Here is a 23816-nt window from a genome sequence, read left to right as displayed (position 1 = left end):
TACAACAATTTAACTTTAATTTCTCGACAAGGCCACATATGCCATGTCGAAATGCTTCAAATGTCATTTGATAGTGTATAATTAGGCTTCTGGAACAGGGTTATGTTGCTGTAAGATTGAAGTCATCTCTACAGAAGTTTTATGGTTGTCATCATGAACTCGTGGACTGTTATGGTGTATCCAATTGCGCCATGAAAACTGATTTGTTCAATGTCATAGTTTCCCCTTCCTCTTTCGTCTAGCCCGGACTTGACTTTTATGAGCAACTCGACGGTGTTTCTAGAAAAGCAGAGGACGCTTACCCTACCGATGAACCTGGTCCATGCTCCCAGTTTTTAGTGGAGTCCGAATTGCTCATTTACTTTTGTTACTTTGTAATATGTTTTATTTTAAGTTACTTCATGTTCTTTGTAGTGTTTGTCTGTTTCCATATATCGTCTTTGTCCCTGGATTACATTCTTTATATTTCTGCTAGAGTCTTGGTTCTCTTGATTTCTCTTTCCTATGAAACGAAATTGATACGAAACAAACGCAACAAATTATAGTAATGCCTCCGTAATTATTTATATCATTTATTTCATCATTTTTTTTAAATTGGACAAATATACTAATAAGACCAAATATCAGGTACGATATCACTATGAATAACATCAGTATCCTTACAAAATAGCAAGTATTACTTTAAGGTTCCGCTCAAGGAAAACAAACTAAAAACTGAAAGTTCAATATTTTATTAGTGTATGCCATAATAACATCATATCATATACCAAAATGTTCCTCTCATTTAGCACAAGCTTTCTAAGTCATTTAAAAACATTTTTCCACTACTGTAATCCTTGAATCTTGCATATAAAGGTGCCAGACTGCCATTAAATACACATCTTTTATAAATCCATATTTACCTATAAAAAGTAAACAAAAATATTATCATACATGTATCTATTGCAAGTTACCCTTTTTAACAGATTCTAATATTAAAACTATACTTAATTGTAACAAGTAAATTACTCAAAATGAATTTAAATGGAAGCCATTTATACTGGGACTACTTTCAAATCTATTTATAGCTACTTTCACTTTCTCTTTAGTGAGAAAAATATGGAAGGCCATTTGGATCTAATTCAATTTGTTACGACTATATAATAGAAATTAAATTAACCAATTAAAGCAACTACTACAATGTTTTAAAAAACATGATAGAGCTTTGCAAGTTTGCTGAAATGATAATGTACATGTACATGTGTATATATGTGAAAAATAAACACATTACTTTGAACAAATTTCTTTTTGCAACCCTTAAAATAAGGACCATCTAGCTGATTTGATTAGCAGACCAAAGACTTTTCAGGGTAAATAAGGAATTAGGATTTTAGGTTAATGTTCTAAGATTTTTCATTCAATATGCCATTTTGGGAGGCAGAATAAAGGGGTCAAGTTCAAAATTTTGAAACAAACTGCTAAATTTTACACAATTGGCCCCTGAGAGATGGTTGAATCAAACAACCTTGGTGAGCATGGTAACATTTACCCCATGAGCACACATTTTCACTCTTTAGAAAAATTCAATTCCAATACCCAAAATAAAATTAACCCTCTTTTAAGCTCAACTGTAGAATCAATTCTATTAAAGTTGTATTGCTGCCAGCTACTTAACAAATTTGAAGATAAACTCAAATAAAATGCTTTACAGGGTGCAGCTTGATATGGCCGCAGAGGTTGAATCCTGAACATTTGGGGCAAGTATGGCACACCATTTAAACTTGACACAGCAAGGAATTTCGATTACGATTAGATAATGACACAGGATAAAAGTTTGACCAGAACCAATTTGGTCATTTTTTTGCTATTATTCCAAAATGGTTCCAATAAAAACCTGTAAAAATCAATCCCAAATTCCTGTGGAAAAATGGCACCTTGTGGTACAATTTCAAAGTGATCCATTTCTTTTCACTAAAGTTATTGTCCAGAAATCCAAAATTTTTTTTTCATGGCCCATTTGTGACCCCTTATTCTTATTTGGCTCAAGTCACAACCACAAAAATCAATCACAGTCTTTTTTTCGTGGTACATGTATGGCAACTTGTAGTAAAACTTATATGAGATCAGTTCACTTTTATTCAAGCTACTATTAAGACATAAGGAAAATGCTTGTTTCAGGCCCCTACAAGATTCAAGTCTAAACCCCAAAAATCAATCCCACTCTTCCTTTGGTGGTACATTGTACATGTATATCACCTTGAAATACAATTTCAAAGAGATTCATTCCCTAATAGTGAAGATATTGTTTGGACATCAAGAAAATGCATGTTTCTGGCCCCTAATTTCTGAAAATTTCAAATCTTTATCCCCAAAATCAACCCAAGTCTGACCATTGTATAGAATATTAAGGAACAATATCATAAGACATTCCTATGCTTGTACTGGAGTTCTGAAGTTGAATTCTATCAAATGCTTTTTTATGCTGTTAGGGCCCTTATTCGAAAACGGTTGGGCTATAACACCAATATCAATACTAACCTCCCTTTTTGAGTTTGTAACAACAGCAGCCCCATACCAATATATGACCGCAAATAAGAAGTAGCCCTCCTGCCTTCACTGATTTCTTTGAAAAATTTTTAATTAATCTTATTCAAGCTTTTTTTGCTACTTGTCATTTACCAAAGAAATCAATCCAAAATATAGAGGCCCCATCCAGGCGACAAGCCTAAATTGTTAATTTTTAAAAACTGAAGTCCCCCTCCCAAAAGTTAACCCCTTAGACTGTTTTTTAGGAAACTCCATCCTATCTAAGATTAATTGATACTTACAAATCATTAAAGTTTTAAAACAATAGGTTAGAAATATGGTGCTATCACAGTGACTTTTGACACAACCTGATTTTCTAAGCTGATTTCTGTAATGATGCAGCTCTGTAGATGAATATGGAGTTCGTACAAAATTAATAATTAACATTAACACCCCAAAGAACTGCAAAAAATACAATTAAGAAAATAAGGAATAATTCAAAATAACTGCATGTACTACATATTGAAAAAAATCCATAAAAAATTAGAAAAAATCAATTTGGCAAGGGACTTACTTCCATCTGTTAAATGTCACCTGATTATCATCCATCAATTACGTGTATATAGTGAGTATTATCTGACACTTCCATATTATTTACTCAAAAAGTAATTTCCATATACATGTACATGTACATGTCAATTTAACTTACACTCTGTAACTATAAGATGTATAATACCTAAAATAAGGTCTAAATCTTAATCTCTCTCCATCTACAGGTCTTGGTAATAATTTTTTTGTATTTGTATGGATCTGTCACTTTTTCCATACAACAACCTAAAAAAAGAAAGTATACATATTTTTTTTCAAATTGACTATGTTCATATACATATACTTGTCAGAAGGGTCTTTTAATCCAGGGACAGCTGGACAAACATTATATTTATCAAATGTTGCAGACCCAGAGATTTTGAAAAGAGAGGGTTACAGTGGTGTTAAAAAGTGGTTTCTACGCTGTTATTTACTAATTTTACAGTACATTAAGCACAAATGCAACAAAGTTTTCCAATGAAAAGGAGTTTCCAACACCAGAACCCTCTCCTGGACGCCCCCACTAGTTCATCTATTTTCTTCTTGTTTGCCATTTTACAGGTTGGGAAGAAGACCTGAAATAAGGGTTAACCTCCCATTTGGGGTACTATCCCTAATGTGGTGGTTTTTTTTTTTATCTATTATATAAATAAAAAATTGGAAAATTATGATTTTCAATTTAAAAATGGGAATATTTACTAGTTCTTTAACGGCTTTAGCAATCCGTCTGTCTGTCCATCCAGAAAAAATTTTAGTTTTCCACATTTTTTTCTAAACACTTGCAGATATTGAGCTGTGTTTTAGTATGCGAGTCAACCTTGAAAAGTTAAAGATCTAATTAACATTTCATTCCACTTGGCTGATTTTTTTCAGAGTTATGACCCTTAAATTTACCGAAATTTAAATTTTCCACACTTTTTTTTTCTAAACACTTGCAGATATTGAGCTGATTTTTGGTAAGTGAGTCTATCTTGATAAGTTAAAGATCGAGTGTACATTTTGTTCTGCTTTGCTGATTTTTCCAAAGTTACCAACTTTCAGTATTACTCATTATACCAAAATTTAAGTTTTACATGCTCTTTTCTAAAGAAAACCTGTTAATATTATCTTAATGTGACAAAATGGCCGTTTCAACTTCTAGTGTATTGTCGCTTACACGAAATTTAGTTATCATTTGTCTGTTTTTAAAATTTGGCTCTTTTATCAGATATTCTTCACTTTCTACTTCTGATTTAAGTTTACTGTATAAAAATAATTTTGAGCTATCATTGATAGGTGAAAGTTTATTTACAATTTTTTCTTTGTATATCAACAAAAATGTAAACTACATATTTTAGAATAAATTTTCAGCTGTCAAAAACATGATTTGACATCTGAAATTCATATAGTTCTGTTCCTAAATGAATAATGCAGTGCAAGCTAGCTATTATTTGTGACAAATTACTGAATCTGAACGAAAACTTTAATATTTCATCTTTATTTGTGTTGTTATTTAGCTGTATCATGGTATGAAATATCTTAATTCACCTAAATTTAAAGAAATTGCAATTTTTTCAAGAAAATTGTTCTTGAAATCCATTTAATATAAGATCATTATGAGAATCGTAGTACAGAACGACATGAATAAAATGGCAAGTTTTTGAAAGGAACCGTCGAGTAATTACAAAAATAAACGCAAAAAACCGCAAACAATCTGAGGTGACTAGGAGTATATTTCAAACTATATAATATGGGCAAAATAATAAATTATACTCGGCATCACATAAATAACATACTGTTAAAATTTGAATAAAAATATTTTCTACGACTTTATTGACACCTACCGTAGTTTAAATTGTCTTAAATGACTTGCTCATTCGTTTAGCCAAACGGCTTCTCCCTAAACATTGAATCGTTAAATTCCGGTCAGATTTTAATTCTCAGTGCCAATATTTACATTGCCAGCACTCCACAGTTTAGTTTAGTTCTGCACTTTTGGCTAGGATGAAAAATGACATAAATGGAAACCGGTGGTTGCTATAGTGATTAAAAATGAAGAATCTATTGTTGATAAAACATTTTCTGAAAAAAAAGGGGACTTTTAAAAGTATTTTGCAATGTTTTATATATTTTCAATGTTAAAGGGGCTTTTTTTCAATGACAATTTGACTTCATTGTGAAAGTGAAAGTAAGTAAATTTTTTACCATGCTAAATTTAACAAGTGGATTACAAAGTGAAATAGCTCAAAATCTAACAGGCGATGCCCATATGAGGAAGGGGTTTTTGAAGGGAAAAGTTTGAACAGTTTCAGGGATTGAAATAAAAATTTCTGATATTTTACGGGAAATTTGATATTTTTAAACCTGATTTTATGAACTTTTTTGCAAATTTTCGCATACTTTTGCATGGTTTCTATGGTAACCCTATATGCTGTGGGTAATTTTTTTCCAGAAAATTTTTACTGCATCCTGAAAGCCTTGGCTTGAGCTATTTCTAGTTATATAGATTTACAGATGCTTGACAATTTTTTAAAGTGATAAATGTTACAAAGCATCAGATTACAAGACCAAAATTAGGCAGTTCTACAATACTGTGGAGTGCTGGCATTGTAAAAAGTCGGCCATGTTTACAGTGATCGAGTTGCTAGGAGATGTTGTTAACGTTTAAATGGTTTGTCAAAAAACGGAAGAACCCAGAATGCATTTCGGCGTTATTTCGGATATCTCGGATTTATTTTACGCGAACAACGTACAATACCGAGAAGTTGATCAAGCAGACGATTGTCACCGGAGTTCGACGGGAACTTACGAACTTCGTTTGTAAACAAATCGTCCCGTAGAAACCAACATGGCGGATATTAGTATGGGATTTTCCCGTAAGGATTTGTTACGCATGATTTAAGCTAATAAGCGACTTGTTTATGGAGAAGCCATTTGGCTAAACGAATGAGCAAGTCATTTAAGATAATTTAAACGACGGTAGGTGTCAATAAAGTCGTAGAAAATATTTTTATTCAAATTTTAACAGTATGTTATTTATGTGACGCCGAGTATAGTAAATGCAAAAAATGAAAATAATATAATCAAGTTCGTTACATTTACTTTAAAAAAATTCATGTCGTTCTGTACTACAACTTTCATACAATTATTTCTCGTTCTTACCTCCGAGATCGAAATATTTCCATATTTATTTTTTCTACGAGAATTTTGCACTGAACGTACTGTTTATCCGCCATCTTGTTTCTATGGATATTTTGAAATGTTCCCTATTACCTCACAATTGAAGAGCTGAAATACAATGATTTCCCGCTATATTACTGGTTCCCTGCCAATTTAATACTATGTGTGGTAAGTCTCGTATTAGGTACCAGTTGTAACATTTTCATTGGGAACTTTAGGTTTTTTCTTTCACTAAAGGTAAAGAGCAGAAATATGACCGGAAATCAGGGAAATTATGTAAACGTATAGAAAGGTCTGAAAAATTCCAAATGATGTTAGAACTGTCGTACCGCTGTGAGATCTATGGCAACACCGCCTGCACTGTCCAGCGCCCTAGATCACTCGGCCAGCTAGGACTAGGCTAGGCTATATAAAAATATAGCTTCGCTGGCCGGGTCATTCCTCCTCGTAGGATTAATCTAGGGCTGTAACATATATACGTTTTTGAGTTAGTTTATACGCTTCCGAAGGGAGCGTTTATGGTTGTATTGTATTATCAACTTGGTTCTGTATACTAATGGCAAGTTAAAAACATCAATATCCAGTTTGTACCTGTATTTTCAGTAGCTGAAAAACAGCATAATGGCAGCTTCATTTGCGTATACTTGTATGTGTGCGACTGAGAACCAAACCGGTCTCGGAAGATATTTGCTAGTTTTGATAATTAAATACAAATCGTATCATAGCTTTTCCCAGATAGGGTTGGCCTTATAGTCTGCAGTATGGCGCCCAGATGTTTAATCAATATTACCCATAATTCTCGGGTCACGAAAATGAACCAAACCGAAATTAAAATAATCGATAAAAGAAAGAATTGAAACGAATCAATTAAATAAAATTAATCAAATCGTTATAGAAACATAATTTAACTGTAATAATGAAACAGAATGAAGCGAAACTAAATGCAATAAAAGAAATGTTTTAAGACAAATTTAAGAACCATAATGTTAACCAGTACTGGACGATTCGACCAAATGACATTTCGGACCATGACAACCAAGAATTCCTTATGAATGCCAGACATTTCGGCCAATAGACATATCAGACCATGACAATTAGCATAATCCTTTAGGACAAATATATATCATTACAAAATTTACCATACTTGAAGGTTATAAGTATATTATATCAAATCAGAGCATGAGGAATGAAGCAAGCAATCTTAATCAACATTTGTTTCTTCACCACTCGACAGATAACCAAAACTGTCCGCACTGTAGGGACCACATTGAAGATAATCATCATTTCTTGTTATCTTGCAATTACTATGCTCAGCACAGGAGGTCAATGCAGTCTGCTTAGACCTTAACATTATATTGCTGACAGACATTCATCAGCATTATAAATGATATATTTTTCATGCACTTTAATTTAATTATTGCTAGATATTAAAATCATTTCAAATCAATTTCATCTTCTTTAATGAAGGGATCGGTGCATGATGTCTAGAAAACATGAAATATGCAGAAAATACCTCTTTTTCAAGATCGAGTTAATAATTTTCAATCGTTGAACTTTATCCATCAATGTTTACAAAAAATGTATATTGATAATATTCTAAAGTAAAAAAAAAATAAAAGAAGAGTTTGATTTGAAGATAATGGAAAAGTTATGCATTGTAATTTAAATTACACAGAGAATTACTATTAAAATTTTTTTTAGAGTAAAATGTTAATTTAAATACATAAGTGCTTGCATATAATCATTATCAATCAATGTACTCGTGTGTGTGTGTGTGTGTGTGTGTGTGTGTGTTTTCAAGTCATGTGAATATCTTCTATCTGCATGTTGTATTTGTTGCCTTGTATGGAGAGGATATATATAGGCCTTGCCAATCCTATTCAATTTATTTATTGAATAAAATATGTTTAAATAATCAAATCAGAGCTGACAAAAATATCAAACTAAGTTGTTTTTTTATTAATGTTTCTTCGGGAGCGTTAAAAGGTTTCACCTTCGTCATATTAATGTAGGGTGTCAAATCTTGTTGAACGTCTTATATTTTTTTGTAATTTAAACTCATCCGCTGACCTTGCAAGAGAGGTGATAGGAAGTTAAGTATGACAGTATCCCCTTCACATCTTTATGATTAAATGTAAGCAAGATTTTTAAAATACGTTCTTAAAATTGATGAATTAATTGTTTTACTAAAATTGTGTTTTGCTGCAATGCAGGCGACTGGAGGGAAAATAGTAGTATTTATTTCCCTGCATTAGGTTGACCAATCGTGTATCCTATTCAGATGAAAGGAAGTAGAACTTTGAAAGGACAGATTGGTGTACTGACAAAGTTTGTAATGATGATTTTTCTCTCTCAGATTCTTAAAGAATTAAAGTTTAAAAAAATTAAGTTTATTTTTTTATCCTTGAAAATGCATTGTTTATGAAATTTTAAAAAGACTGCATATTACAAATGAGTGCGGAACCAAAAAAAAATGCAAAACTTCTGGTACCTTCAAACTTTTCATGGTGGTTGAAAAAAAGATTTTCAACCTCTATTCCCATGGTGATTTTTTAATCTCTGGATGAAAGTATTACAACAAAAAATGATTTTTGAGTCCTAGTTTTAATTAGAAATTACTGGAAAAACTTGAAAAGGTTAGTATTGTCGGTTATAGAGAAATAAATACTACCGTTTTCCCCGGAAATTGTATGTAATGTATAAAAGAAAAACAATGCCGGACGAAATCCGCATGGGGGTTAAGGCTAAAAACCACTAATTCCACTTCCCATAGGCTTCTATGCTAATTTCACAATATTCAATGGCTTCTCTGGACTTTACCTTAACTTTAACCTGCAGATGACTATATATCAGCATGATTTTACATATGTCAGCTCACAATCCTCAGAATGGCATGTGGGGTTAGCAGACTTGCAGTGCAGTACTGGTCACCGGAAGTGAAGGGTCTATAAATAGCATGGGAAATCCCAGTGTTTTCACAAGATAGGGGTATATTTAAAAATCATTATGGAGATTAGGCTTCACATCGCAAGAAGCAAAATGCACCTATAAAATGTACAGAAATGTTTTTCCTTTCAGAAACTGTTTAAATTTTTTAAATAAGATGAGAACTTTTTTCACAGCACTATGAGGAACAGGGGTAATTTCTGCGTAGGACTATTTTTGCATACGTTCCAAATGCTCATTGGTTGAATTGGTGGTCTGTAACCTTAAATCCGCATCAGGCGCGTAGTTGGGGCCAAATTGAAGTGTAGGCAAAATTACGACAGGGGGTCAGGGGGCCGCTTAAGGCCCCCAGCAGGTCCAGGGGGACCAAGCCCCCCCCCCCCGAAGCTCCGCGGAGATAGCGTTTTAGAGCATCATTTATGCCTCTCCTGGATGTATTTTATCTCAAAAAAAAAAAAAAAAAATTGGCAAAATTAAGTGCATTAGTAAGTCATTTTACCGACATGACCGAGCTTAGTTAACACATCATTTGTCGTTTGACATGAATTACAATAAAAGCATGTGCAGTGAGTAACAGTTCAAGCACTTATGGGCCAACTCAATTAAAATCTTGACTTTAATAGTCAGAATCTGAATTGCGAGTTAAATAGTGCTTATTGGTTTTCAAGGGGGGGGGGAGTTCGTCCGAACCTCTCGTACCCCCTGGTTACGGGTATGTAATATGTATAATGACAATGTGAAAAAAGTCTACTGATTTATGAACTTTGCCCAGTCGCAAGTTTATGATGCTTGCTTATACTTCAGTAGTTAGAAAGTTGTTCTCTGATTTACGTTGGAACAAACATAATACTTCCCATGCTGTCATTTTTTAACAACCATCTTGCAGTTTTGTAACAAGGCATACACTTTTAGATATTCTGATGTTTATAGGATGATTTTCATTCTAACCATAAAGCTCAAAACCAACAGTTCAGCAAACTAATAAGCTTTAAAGCAAATCTTTTTCTTGGTTAACAAACCTATATGTTTACAACCTTTAATGCCAATTCTGTGCTCCAGATTAGCAATACTTTATATATCACGAATTATGAAAGAAGTTACTCCAAAATAGATGTTTAAAATAAAAGAAATATCATGGAATGTGATAAAGTTGTCCCTAGTTATAAACTTCTCACTCTTCAACAAATGATATTAGGACTTGTCTGTTTTTTTCTTCGTTTTTAAATTTGTGTAAAATTATTAAAATCAAACGGAACATATTAAAGTTATTATATGCACTACTACAATGACTGTTTGTTTGCTTGTTGTTGATATTCAGATATGACAACCCCTTGTATACAATTGCCTTTTGGATTTAGATCTTCCAAAATGTTTCGTTCTAATGCTACTAATGAGATGTTACACCTTGCGTCACGTGCACAACATAGGGGAATTTGAAATATTAATAAGATTGGTATTTTTTGGGGTATTTAATTAACCTGTTAATAAAGTGATAAATCGTGAAAATGTGAAATATCACATATCAATATAATAATCCAATTTCCCATTATTCCTTTTACGTATATGTTCTTATTATCTGACAGGGCAAAGGTCTCTGATCGGATAATTTAATGAACTGAAGAGTGCTTAGTTCGGTTCAACTTTAGGTTCCGCACAATGAATTCATTGACCTTGAAGTTGAAAATATACCGTTTGGAAAAGCTCTTACTTTATGTTTGTATTGGATCTATTTATCTGTTAAGTAATTTCTATCAGTTCTTAGTTGCTATTGGTTTATGTTTTTTTTTTATTCTCGTATCAGTTGGTAATATTTTCTATAAACGAAAGATTGCAAAGGGACACGGAACATCGCACACAGAATCAGTGTAAGTTTAACATTTATCAATATAATATTATCTTTTAAAATTCGAAAATAAAGTCAATTGTAAGAAAGCATAAAAACAAATCTAGGTTTGATTAGTAATAACACACATTTATAACAAAACTGGCTTGAATGTAGTCCATCATTTCATTAGGAAATGCCTGTACCAAGTCATGGCCATTGCAGTGGTTTCCAACTTGCCAGTTTTTTAGCTTACCTGGTCAAAAGTCAAGTGAGCTTATGCCATCACTTGGCGTCCGCCGTCGTCGTCGTCGTCGTGGACACATTTTAAAAACTCTTCTCTGAAACTACTGGACTGACAGGTTTTAAACTTGGCATGATTGCTCCTTAGGGTGTTCTGCACAAAATGAACGTTGAGATTTTTGATCCATGAAAAAAAACATGGCAGCTGTCCATGAAAAAAACATGGCAGCTGTTACTAAAAATAGAACCTAGGGGTCAGATTGCAGTTTTTTGCAAATAACTCAAAAACCGTTGCCTTCAGCAAATTTCTGGCATAGGGTAAAATTGTTCAGCATCATGAGATGGACCTATGCTTAAATTTTCAAAACGATTGGTCGACCGATGTAGGAGTTAACGGCCCCTGAAACAGTTTTTTTTTGTATTTTCGCATGTGCAACTTTGAAAATCTTCTCAAAATCCATTGCACAGAATTCAATAAAAGTTAGAATATAGGTTCCTTAGGGTATCCGAAACAAATTGATCGTTGGGATTGTTAATTCATGAAAAAAACATGGCCGCCATTACTAAAATAGAACATAGGGGTCAGATGGCAGTTTTTTTGCAAATTACTCAAAAACCGTCGCCTTTACCAAATTTCTGGCATTGGGTAAAATTGTTCAGCATCATGAAAAGGACCTATGCCGAAATTTTCAAAACCATTCATTGACTAATGTAGGAGTTACGACATCTGAAACAAATGGAACTTAGGGGTAATAAGACAGGTTTTTGAAAAAAAATTCAAAAATTGTTGCCTTTAGCAAAATTCTGGTTCAGGTCATGAAAATGCTATGAAAAGCATTTCCTGCATTTGACAATTTAGTTGATTTTAACTTAGCCTGTCTCATTCCTCACGTTTTTCAAATAAGCAAATGGCTAACCAGGTGAGCGATTCAGGCTCTCTTGAGCCTCTAGTTTCATGATATTGTCAGTCTTTTGTTATACCTTTAGCTATTTCTCTTGAACTCCTAATTTTTTTCATTTGAATTTGTCAGTTCGGTAATTTAGTTATTACCCTTCATTTAATTGTAAGTATAACAGTCGGACACGTGTGGTATTTAAGAGCAGACGATGTTATCTTCATCACAATACTTCATGCACAAACTCACGTTTTTTTTAAACGTTACAATAACTAAAAGGTCGCTTTTACGAAGGATACATAAGCCGAGTTCCATTTTGGGTATTAGAAACAGGCATAACTGAATGCCTAATCATAGCCAACTTTTCCTAAAAGCTATATTTGTGAATATCTACCTAAGTATAGGTATATAAGTAAGGCTTTCGATCCACGAAATTGTTTACTAGCAACAGAATAAAAGGGTGTGATGAGATGCGATTAATTTGCTGGATGCAAAGATATGGCTGACTATTTTTTTTTAAATTCTTCTATACTTCTTCTTTCATACAGCCTTCTTTTGTGACTTATCATCTCTACAATAGTAGTAGAATATAACAAAATTTTAAGCTTTCATTTGCACTTTTATTTTGGAATACAGTTTATATGAGGCCTGTTGAAGGATTTCCAATACAAACATATTTGGGATTAAGAAATGCATGAATCATTAAGTATAAGCTTCTGCCTAGTTTTTAGCTGCACTTAATAGGCAAGAAGTACATTTGAAACGATGAAACGAAAGGACACGAGAAAGAGTAACAAACAAAAACAAAACAAAAAACAAGTTGCATTTTCCGACTACTCCTCCATTTTATGGAGGCACTGATAGAACGCGCACTTTGGTAAGTTATGTCAGGTTTTGTCTTTTAAGACAATGAATTCTAAGTTGCAAATCAAAATATTGCAACATTGTAAGGATGGTAAAAACCCACGAAAGAAGGTCATTAGGGTTTTTTTTTCATAGAATCAGGTCTGTTATGGGACACTCAAGTGATAGTTTGACCCACAACTATGCTAGGATAGCATATATTGGCAAATTGGACAAAGAAGGATTGCATTATGCCAAGGCGAATATGGCACCGTCTTTTTCTTTGGCTTCAGTTACAATATCAGTATACGTCTTGAGACTCATCGAGAGTAAAGTTATGTTTTTTATGGGTTTGTTTTATTTAAACCATCAAAGTGAATTTGGGACGTACTGATATACTTTGCAAGAATATGACACCAATCACCTCTGGGAGCAAAATCAGATTTGTAGATCTTAAAGTTGAAATGTAAGATTTTAAAGATGAAATTTAAGTTCCTAAAGTTGAAATTGAAGAATAAAGAGGACTTTCAGTCAGCGAATTCCAAATCATCTTTACCTTAAATTGTGCATTTATACAAGAGACGTTGAACAAGAAAAAAATGTTGAATATTGGTTTCGAAATGAGTTCTTAAATGGTACAGTATTTAACAATGTTAAATCCTAGAGACAAAATAAATTCTTTCTAAATTTCTATGGACAACTGAGTCATGTATACGACGAACAACCTCGCCTACACTTCTGAAGGGATATGCGATTTTTTTTCGTATTAAACATCCACCACACAACTCATAACTTCCATAAGGCTCTGATGCGCTGAGCCATTAGTTGATATTTATAGGTCATATATATTACAAAGTTAATGTTTCAACTGATCATATTGAAATCAGAAACAAGTTTTGTGAGGCTTAAATAAACAAATAATTACTAAAATACAAAGTTTTAATTTCAAATTTCCAAAGTTCATAGATTACAGGTTTTATCATATTTTATCTGACTTCTGTACACAGAATACATTTCAACAAATGGTTTTGTAAAAGGTTTAAATGATAATATAATATTAACACTAAATAGAAATCAGCCATATCCAAGAGTAATCAAGGGAACCGAGGTTATAGAGGTAATCAAAAGAATGTAATCCAGGGACAAAGACCAGACATGGAAAACAGACATACACAACAAAGAACATAAAGTAACTAAAATCATACATACAAAGTAACAAAAGCAAATGAGCAACTCGGACTCCACTAAAACTGGGAGCATGGACCAGTTGCACCGGTAGGGTAAGCGTCCTCTGCTTTTCTAGAAACACCCACCGAGTTGCTCATAAAAAATCAAGTCCGGGGTAGACAAACGAGGAAAGGAAAACTATGACCCGTTGAATAAATCAGTTTTCATGGTGCAGATGGGTACACCATAACGATCCACGAGTTCATAATGACAACCATAAAACTTCTGTAGTGATGACTTCAATCTTGTAGCAACTTAACCCTGTTCCAGAAGCCTATTTGTTAGAGTTCTAGCGCGATACAAAAAGTCTGCGTAGTTTCAGCAAGCTTTGGCATAACGTATTAGTTGTGATATGAACACTACATACGCAGGTGCTGAAGGGATGTTGCCACAGATGAAAGGGAAGTTGACAATTCTGAATAAAAAGTCATCACGTTTGTCGTAAAGTTTGGTCAATAGTTTTCCTTTACCATCGATTTCTAAGTGTAGGTCAAGATATGAGGCTGACTTCAAAGTGCCTGTAGTATCCTTTATCTCAGTTCTTTGGGGTAGATACGATGTATCAAATTCCCGAAATTAGGATTGTTTAAAGATGATGCGTCATCTATATAACGGAAACTGAGATCAAAGGATCAAGCCAAACTATATTCTTTCTTTCGGATCAGATTAGCTATAAAGTCAGCCTCATTAGAGTGGAGGAATAGGTCAGCTAGTAAAGGAGCACAATTTGTTCCCATTGGAATGCCGACCGTTTGATGAAAAACACGTCCACCACACTGGACAAATATGTTGTCGATTAAAAATTCCAGCATTTTGTAAACATCTTCCTCTATATTTGGAGGATGATTTGGAATTATTTCTTACAAAGTATGAGGAATCTCTACCAAGAACTATATATTTTTATCTAGGTCTACCGTCTTTTTTGGAAAAAACAACGATATATAATGTTTTTAAGTCGGGATTTTAACTGAGTATGGGGATAACAGTATACAGTGTTGAAAAATCATAGGTTGTAATGCTATTATATTCAGATAATAGTCTTGAATTGATAATCTCCAAAATATCTTTCGAATTTTCAGGATCCACATTGAATTAATACCACGACGGGAGTAACAGGTGTTGTGGTAGGACTGCAGACCCTCTTTGACAGTTGTGAGTATAGAAGTTAAAAGTTTTGAAAGAGGTTTGGTGGTACATTTTGCAGATCTAGCTATGAAACGTTGTTTGTATGAATTCTTGTGGAGTTTAGGAATCCAGTACACAGACGGTAAACCACAATCATCGTCCTTGGTAGAAACCAAAAGAGGATAGCACAGATTAATGGTTTTCCACAATCTCTTCTTTGGAGAGTGTGGTAGCAGTATAGGTCTTATCACTGCTATTATTTTCTACGTCTACCTCTGATAATAAACATTGGATGTAAAACGTTTTGCAGACAAAAACAATGCCTTGGCACTCATTGACCCACGTAAAACTTTCATTCGTTTCAAAATAAAAGACCTACGAAGTGTATAACAAAATTATGATGCATTGTAATAATATCAATTGTAGTGTGAAAGAGCCCTTTGTATGTGTTAATAAGTTTAGTACATCCTTCTTTTAAATATTATTTATAATCAAATCCGGTGCAGTGACTTACATTTAAAGAATTTAAATCTCCTATCGTATATACATTTGTTTATTATATATATAAAATTACAATCATAGTTTCCATATTTGAGTTGGACCTTTCTTGTTTCTATTCTAAGGTACCAATAAAGAATTTTCAAGTAAGTAAAATTTAAAACTAAGTTAGTTAATTATACAAGGGTACTTTTGCAGCAGGTATTATTTTGAAAGTTCAAGTGAGCAAAAGAAAGAAGGGTAGCAGTAAAACGCTATATTATACAACATCACTGGCAACTGCCAAGTCTTTATTTCATCCATCGTGTAAATAATAATGTCATACATTTTGTTTTTTATGTCCGGAGGAAGATATTTCTGTTAATGTCATTTCAACATGTCAAATTAATCACAACTAATAGACCTAATCGACAATATCCCCCAAAACATTATAAAATAGCTTACAAGTGCAATAGATTAATATCTGTCTGGTGGTATTTAAGCTCTTTTAAAACACTTGGTTGTGTTTCGTTTTCTTCGTTTCTTTCTCATATCACAACTAATACGTTATGCTAGAGCTTGCCGAAACTACGCAGACTTTTTGTATCGCGCTAGAACTCTAACAAATAGGCTTCTGGAAAAGGGTTATGTTGCTACAAGATTGAAGTCATCATTACAGAAGTTTTATGGTCGTCATCATGGACTCGTGGATCGTTATGGTGTATCCATCAGCACCATGAAAACTGATTTATTCAACGGGTCATAGTTTTCCTTTCCTCGTTTGTCTACCCCGGACTTGACTTTTTATGAGCAACTCGGCGGGTGTTTCTAGAATAGCAGAGGACGCTTACCCTACCGGTGCACCTGGTCCATGCTCCCAGTTTTTAGTGGAGTCCGAGTTGCTCATTTGCTTTTGTTACTTTGTATGTATGATTTTAGTTACTTTATGTTCTTTGTTGTGCATGTCTGTTTTCCATGTCTGGTCTTTGTCCCTTTATTTACATTCTTTTGATTACCGCTATAACCTTGGTTCCTTTGATTACTCCTTCAAATCATGGTTTAAACGTACATTAATTTTTTTCTCTTTAAATTTAATACTTTAAACTGCCGTCTCCTGCTTTTCTTTCCAATTAAGTTATAAACTACATTTTAGTGTGACAGATCCTGAGTCGTTTGCCTTAGTTACACGTGTAAGTACACCAGAATGAAACTTCAAAACTCTGTAAAGGAAGGTAGAGACTCCCCAAATTCAGCGAAATCAATACAACTGAAACAAGTCGTCCCCCTTGACGGTGGCTATGGCTGGGTTATTGTGTTTGCTTCATTTATGGCTCACTTTATTCTGTTTGGAATATGGAACATGTCAGGAATCATTTTTATACAGCTTTTAGAAGATCTGAACACAGGAAAAGCTGAAACTGCATTAATCAGCTCAATTTCAATTGGAACAATGATGGTGACGGGTGAGTGAACGACATAAGAATTTATGATTTCTCAGCTGGCTTGCCATTGACCAAAATGAGTCAATGTATGGATAATTTTACAAAGATAAATGTTCATTAAAATCGAGAAAAAACTAGCAATTGCAAATCGTATGTATCCGTTTAACATGTAACATAATGCATACCATATTCTCAATGCCTAATACATTATCCTTCCCAAAATATGTTTGAGATATTCATTCAATATCAAATACTCAATTACATTTACTACCCTACCAATACATGTTAATGAAATTCAAGTTATGTTTTCCGCTCCAAATACCAAGATGTACTGGATTTAAAATAAGAAGCTTCGTTTGATGTAATAAAATTTTTATGTTTCATTTTGTAATACACTTTTAAAAAAAACGAATAACCACTAGCACGTAATCACATATTTATGCAAATAACAATTATATAATGCAGGTTCTATCTTTAGATCATCCATTGTTCTAGTCTGACTAATGACGGACTTTGTAACGTGCAAAGTCTTTACAAGCTACCCATTTTTATTACAATTGAGTTCCGAGTCGTCCATCAATTAACACTATTTTTTCTTCAATCTCATGATCTCATGTATCCTTCCGTAGACACTTGGTAAAGACTTTCATTAGAAATATATATATATTTGTAGGTCCTCTATCTAGTGTATTGTGTAACCGGTTTGGACCACGTGTCACTAGTATATGTGGTTCTATAATTGCTTCCAGTGGTTACATTGCCAGTTTTTTTGCAGTTGACATCCTCTTCCTCTACATATCAATGGGTGTGGTTGTTGGTAAGTCTTGTATAATCTGTTAAAATCAGTATCTAATGTTTGACGTTATATGACAAACTTTATAATCGAGGTTAAGTGATTGATAAGGTTCCTACATTACACCTTATATAGCAATTAGACTATTTAAAATAATTTCTTTTGAACTTGTTTTTGGTAAGGGTAGTTAAGGCAACCAAGATCCTAGCGGAAACCAAAAGAATGTAATCCAGGGACAAAGACCAGACATGGAAAACAGACAGTCACAACAAAGAACATAAAGTAACCAAAACAACATATACAAAGTAACAAAAGTAAATGAGCAACTCGGACTCCACTAAAAACTAGGAGCATGGACCAGGTTCACCGTTACGGTAAGCGTTCTCTGCTTTTTTATAAACATCCGCAGAATGTTCATAAAAAATCAAATCCGGGGTAGACGAAGGAAGAAAAGAAAACTATGACAAATCAGTTTTCATGGTGCAGATGGATACACCGTTATGACCAACGAGTTCATGGTGACGACCATAAAACTGCTGTAGTGATGATTTCAATCATTGTCTTTAGTAGAGAGACCAAAAGAGGATAGCACAGATTTATAGTTTTCCACTATCTCTTCTTTGGAGAGTGTAGTGGCAGTATAGGTCTTATCACTGCTATTGTTTTCTACGTCTGAATCTTATAATAAAGATGGGATCTAATACGTTTTGCAGACAAAAACAATGTTGTTTTGGTCTTTGTATGTTGGTACGACAACACTACACTCCTGGCCCGGCGCCACAAAACTTTAAAAACACTCCAGTCTGCGAATATTTTTAATTTCTGTGGTAACTCAATCAAGGTATTTGAAACTGATAACGTCTTAAACATTTAGGTATTTTCTCACTTGCTACAAGATTGTAGTCAGCACTACAGAAGTTTTATGGTCGTCATCATAAACTCGTGGATACTTACGGTGTGTCCATCTGCACCATGAAAACAGATTTGTTCAACATGAAAGTTTTCCTTCCCTCTTTTGCCTGTTCTGGATTTTTCTATGAACAACTCGGTGGGTATTACTAGAAAAGCAGATGATGCTTACCCTATTAGTGCACCTGGTCGATGCTTCCATTTATTGGAGTCCGAGTTGCTTATTTATTTTGTTTCTTTGTGTGTACTATTTTTGATATTTTATGTTATTTGTTGTGTGTGTCTGATTTCCCTGTCTGGCCTTTGTTCCTGGATTGCATTCTTTTGATTTCCGCTAGAATCTTGGTTCCATTGATTTCCTTTCTCTCAGACTGAAGTAATCGTTTAAGTGTGGTGTTGGGACCTGGTAGCCGTTTTTATGATAAATCCAAGTGGTTGTATCTTTTAAGAATAGGGTCAAAATATACAAAGTTCTGCTTAAATAAGACATACTTTTTGTAGATATAAATTCAATTATAAATCAATTTGTCTTATTAAAAAACATTAACACAGATATGTAATAAATTTGTGTGCTTATTTTTAGGGTTAGGTTTTGGCATTGCATTTCTTCCCTTCATTGAAAGTATTGGTTTTTACTTCGACAGTAAAAAGTCGCTGGCAGTAGGAATATCAGTGTGTGGACAAGGAGTCGGTACTATGGTGATGGCTCCCATCATGGAATGTTTATTAGAGAATTATGGATGGAGAGGGACTATGTTAATTGTTGGAGGGATAATATTGAATATAGCTGTAATCGGTTCCTTGCTCAGGCCATTTAAGGCATATGTGGATGTAGAAATGTCTGTGCAAACAGATCTTGTCAGAAACATTGAAAATGGATATAGAGATCATACGAAAAATGGACACGCTATAAATAAGCCGAGACCAGAACAATATGAACTTTATTTGCATGGAAATGCCGAAGAGGATGTTCCAAATCGAGTGGAATATGAACAATTATTGTTTCAAAACAAAGCATTATCATCAAATGACGAAAAACATACTAAAAATACAACAATAAGAAAGAAAGTCACTTTAAATCCATGTTTAAAGGTTTTCTCGAAGTACTATGATTTTTCAATATTCAAAAACGCATCTTTTGTATTATTCTTGCTGTCAAACTTCCTTGTAATGCTTGGCATAATGTGTCCATACATATACTTACCTGATCGTGCCGTTGAGGGAGGTCGCACACATTCTGAGAGTGCACTTTTCATTTCTGTGATAGGCTTCGCCAATATTCTTGGACGAGTTGTAGTAGCGATCATAGCAGATTGTTCCAATATTAACCGCCAATTATTGTATACTGTAGCACTTATGATATGTGGTTCTGCTACAATAGCTTCTCCATTTAACAATACTGTAATCTACTTGGGTACCTATTCAGCTATTTTTGGCTTTTCTATGGGTAAGTTTGTTAGTGTCATATCGAAACGCTTGAATTTTTTCTCTCTGTTTAAGAACCATTTTATAAAAAAATAGGCAATTAATTATTGCCATATGCATTACTGAAACATATCATATTTGTACTTTTATTCGGAGGTTTATATAGTTCACAATACCAGTCTCCTTTCTATACATAATATTTTGTTGTAAGCTGATTTGCTGATTTAAATTATAAAGAATACTCATGAAAAAAATCCTGTCTATAGATTAATACAAATGATCAAATGTATTACATTTTACTGGAAAATTTTTGTGTACAAAGCGATTTATATGGTGTTATTACAAATCTGCATCAAGTGTTTTCACTATATATGTAGCACACTTAAAACTTCCTTTGCTTGAAATTTATTCAGATCATTACTTAAATATTTCATTATTTTTCAATTAATTGATATTAATTTTAGGCGTTTTCTTCTGTCTATTTATTGTTGTGCTGATGGACTTGGTTGAACCAAAGTTATTAGGAAATGCTACAGGAGTAGCCCTGTTAATTCATGGTATTGCACTTTTCATAGGACCACCATTTGTAGGTAAGATTACTTTAGCATAAAGCCAAAGTAAAAAAAAAATAACAACGATTCTGTTATAATAAAAAATAAAAAAAGCAAGAAAAGAAAAACATAACCATAGGTATACATTAACCATAAATATGTAAACATGGGAAGAACTGACTGATATTACATACGGTAAGGGCATAACTTTTTTTAGGTTTAACTGGTCAGGAGCTGGTTGTCGGTTAACTGCTAGTATTCCTTTGTTTGTGCATCTCTGAAACGTATACCGTAATCGGTTTCTTAATTCTGATTAACAAGGCATTCAGTCCTTTTGCACTGACTTTTAGGTGTGTTTAATTGTGTTATTTTTTTCCACAGTGATCAAATATAAAAGGGGGAGGGTTGTGATCACGCAAAAGTACTTAAACCCGTCCGCATTCTTTGCACCTGTCCCAAGTCAGAAGTTTCTGTCACATCATCTTTTGTAAATTGGGGCAACTTTTTTGGCTGTACCTGTGTATGATATTGTTTTGGGACCAGATGCAGTCCTTGCTGTGGTATGAGGACTTCATCGTCATTCATGGAAGAACCATGGGTCTTCTCTATATTAATATACCCGAAACCCGTACTATATCGCATAGAACAAATAACTCAACTACGAACTTGAGTTTGATGACTAGCTCGGTGTACGTATCTTTTCTGAGATGCCGCTTTAAATTAAAAATTACAAAGCAAATTTATAACATATAATTATGTACAAAACATTCTCTATAACAAAAAAAAAAAAAAAACCATACAAAGCCATGTTTCGTGGCCGACCAGGAAAAACCGGTTATTATTTTTTTTTCTGGAAACTGTGTCCTTTTGTCAATGCCAAGCGAAACTTAAGTGTAGGACCTCACTTGAGCATATAAAAATGCTCAATCTAACACACAAATTTTAAGACGACTGAGAAAGTTTAGTTCGAAGACTACGCCTATAAAATAAATATATAAAAAAATCCAAATACGGTTACGTTTATGTATAGCCATGCCATAAAATATGTATAAAGACCAGAAATCCAGCTAAAATGAGCATTCTTATGTCAATGAAAAATTAGATGTACACAGTACAAAAACGAGTCTAGAATTAGTCATATAGCCCCTTTATAATTACCACTACAATTTTTGCCGCCAAAAATTCATACGCCTAGGACATTCTATATACCGATAAGACAATAAATTCCCGCTATACTGCGTACCGCGGGAATTATTTAGTTGCCTTGACCTGACATTTTCCATCCCAGTGGGATTGTTGTCCCTGACATATTCACCATACCCATTCTCATTAATATAAAGTAATCTTTTTTTCACAGTCGAGTTGCTCTAGTTACAATTATAGCATATCGCGTTCGTGGTAGCGATTTAATAAACGATGAAATCCTTGAAACAAAGAATGGTTTGATTAGTTAATTAAGGACGAACTCACGGACGTAGTACATATAAATGAAGTTAGAATTAATATGTTTTCTAATAATTCAGTCGTAGAAATTTCAGAGGAGTATGTATATTAAAATTCTGAAGAGAGTCAGGAGCGGATCCATGCATATATAAAGGGGTTGGTTTCTTTGTTACAATTTGCTTATTTTTGCCCCCATTTTTCGCGAATTTATCAAAACTTTTTAATGTAGGGGTATCCAACGCCCGAAAGCCTCTCAAGCACGGGATCTGCCACAGTGCTTACACTAAATATCGGCCAAATAAATACCGAAGCGCTTGCAGTGGGGTGATTAAATAAGTCAAAATAAGTCAAAAGCATGGCATAAACGTGAACACATGAAACAGATACGATCTATATACACAATGTATCGAATTGAATTAAAATATTACACTTAAAAACTTAAAATATTGAAAACAAACGCCACGTGAAAAACAAAAGCACTAACAATATGAAAGGCTACACAAAACCAGGAATGATATCAAGTGAAGTGTATATATAAATCGTTAAAATTATCAGCACTTCAATGATTAGCTACTAAGTCAATATTTTATGACATTTCAACGGGAAGTGACATCAGGTGAAATGTACATATACATCGTTAACATTATCAGCACTTCCTAGTTACTAATTCATTAGTTTGACATTTTATGGAATACATTATCATACGCTATATTTACGTTTTCAGGATGGATCTACAGTCTTTCTAAAAATTATGATTGTCCTTTCTACGCTTCTGGAAGTTTTATCATAATCGGTGGGCTGACAATGTGTTTCGCTTCAAGAGAAAAGCAGCATTCATCATCCAAATAAAATAAAGATTTGAAAAGATTATACAGATTCCAGTGTAACCCGTCTTCGCAACTAAAATAAATTACATTTTTTCCTAAAAAGATGATTTCACTCGTGTACAAATCCGTGTTGTACTCTAGTGATGTTTATAATTTCATTCATGTGCGCTGTCAGAGTTGCACGCTTGTAATGTTCAAATTTAATATAGATATGACAAATTAATATTATACAAAGGAAAACTCTTGAAATAGGAGGCATAGACTGCATACTGCATTTATTACCTACAAAACCACTGAGATAAAACGGGGTTAATATTGTGCTTAATAAAGCGAAATCATTAATCGATATACCTGAACTTCGTGTTTTTCCGACGCAGTCGGTATAGTTTTGCTTTTTACACTTTGACCTTAAGGACGCTCTTCTATGGAAACGCAAGTCACCTGATCGCAATTCTGTTTCCCGATTGGCCAAATACTGATAACTTAGTGGCGTTCGAACGTATCGAACATTTGTAATTGCGTGCCATGTGTTATTTTTTTGAAAGAAATGTAGATATATAGAAATTAAAAAAAACGAAAATTTTACCGTGTCGGC

At 33.6% G+C, this 23816-nt stretch overlaps 1 protein-coding gene and 1 long non-coding RNA gene across 11 annotated transcripts; one reads left to right on the top strand and one right to left on the bottom strand.

Annotated features, from left to right (window-relative positions):
• Positions 1-715: 715 nt before the first annotated feature.
• On the bottom strand, positions 716-7030 carry LOC148626166 (uncharacterized). Of its 5 annotated transcripts, none has more exons than XR_015919992.1 (4): positions 6844-7030; positions 6235-6360; positions 3242-3339; positions 716-902 (listed from the first exon to the last, which is right to left on the bottom strand). It is a non-coding gene; the product is annotated as an uncharacterized LOC148626166 (long non-coding RNA). The 5 variants fall into 5 exon arrangements; XR_015919994.1 differs by lacking the exon at positions 6844-7030 and adding an exon at positions 6582-6687; XR_015919993.1 differs by lacking the exons at positions 6235-6360; positions 6844-7030 and adding exons at positions 4917-5071; positions 5665-5679.
• Positions 5802-23255, top strand: LOC148626165 (monocarboxylate transporter 3-like). Of its 6 annotated transcripts, none has more exons than XM_088569915.1 (8): positions 5802-6051; positions 11000-11063; positions 15978-15998; positions 16985-17294; positions 17947-18090; positions 19559-20422; positions 20865-20990; positions 23119-23255. In XM_088569915.1, exons 4-8 carry the CDS (start codon positions 17036-17038, stop codon positions 23241-23243), a joined length of 1518 nt encoding a protein of 505 aa, XP_088426041.1. In that variant the 5' UTR covers positions 5802-6051; positions 11000-11063; positions 15978-15998; positions 16985-17035; the 3' UTR covers positions 23244-23255. The 6 variants fall into 6 exon arrangements, with proteins under 6 accessions (XP_088426041.1, XP_088426039.1, XP_088426042.1 ...); XM_088569913.1 differs by lacking the exon at positions 5802-6051 and adding an exon at positions 6285-6420; XM_088569916.1 differs by lacking the exon at positions 5802-6051 and adding an exon at positions 6285-6420 and having other exon boundaries at positions 15937-15998.
• The last annotated feature ends 561 nt before the right edge of the window (positions 23256-23816 follow it).

This window comes from Perna viridis, chromosome 2 (assembly GCF_037379345.1).
Source record: "Perna viridis isolate PV_CMFRI_1.1 ecotype Kerala chromosome 2, ASM3737934v1, whole genome shotgun sequence".
Lineage (NCBI taxonomy): Eukaryota > Metazoa > Mollusca > Bivalvia > Mytilida > Mytilidae > Perna > Perna viridis.
This window is presented reverse-complemented; position numbering and strand designations above follow the sequence as displayed.

Coding starts and splice junctions, on each gene's coding strand:
- LOC148626165 (XM_088569915.1), top strand. CDS start 17,036: ATGAAACTTCAAAACTCTGTAAAGGAAGGTAGAGACTCCCCAAATTCA. Junction 17,295..17,946: donor TGGAACAATGATGGTGACGG/GTGAGTGAACGA, acceptor ATATATTTGTAG/GTCCTCTATCTAGTGTATTG. Junction 20,991..23,118: donor CATAGGACCACCATTTGTAG/GTAAGATTACTT, acceptor TTACGTTTTCAG/GATGGATCTACAGTCTTTCT.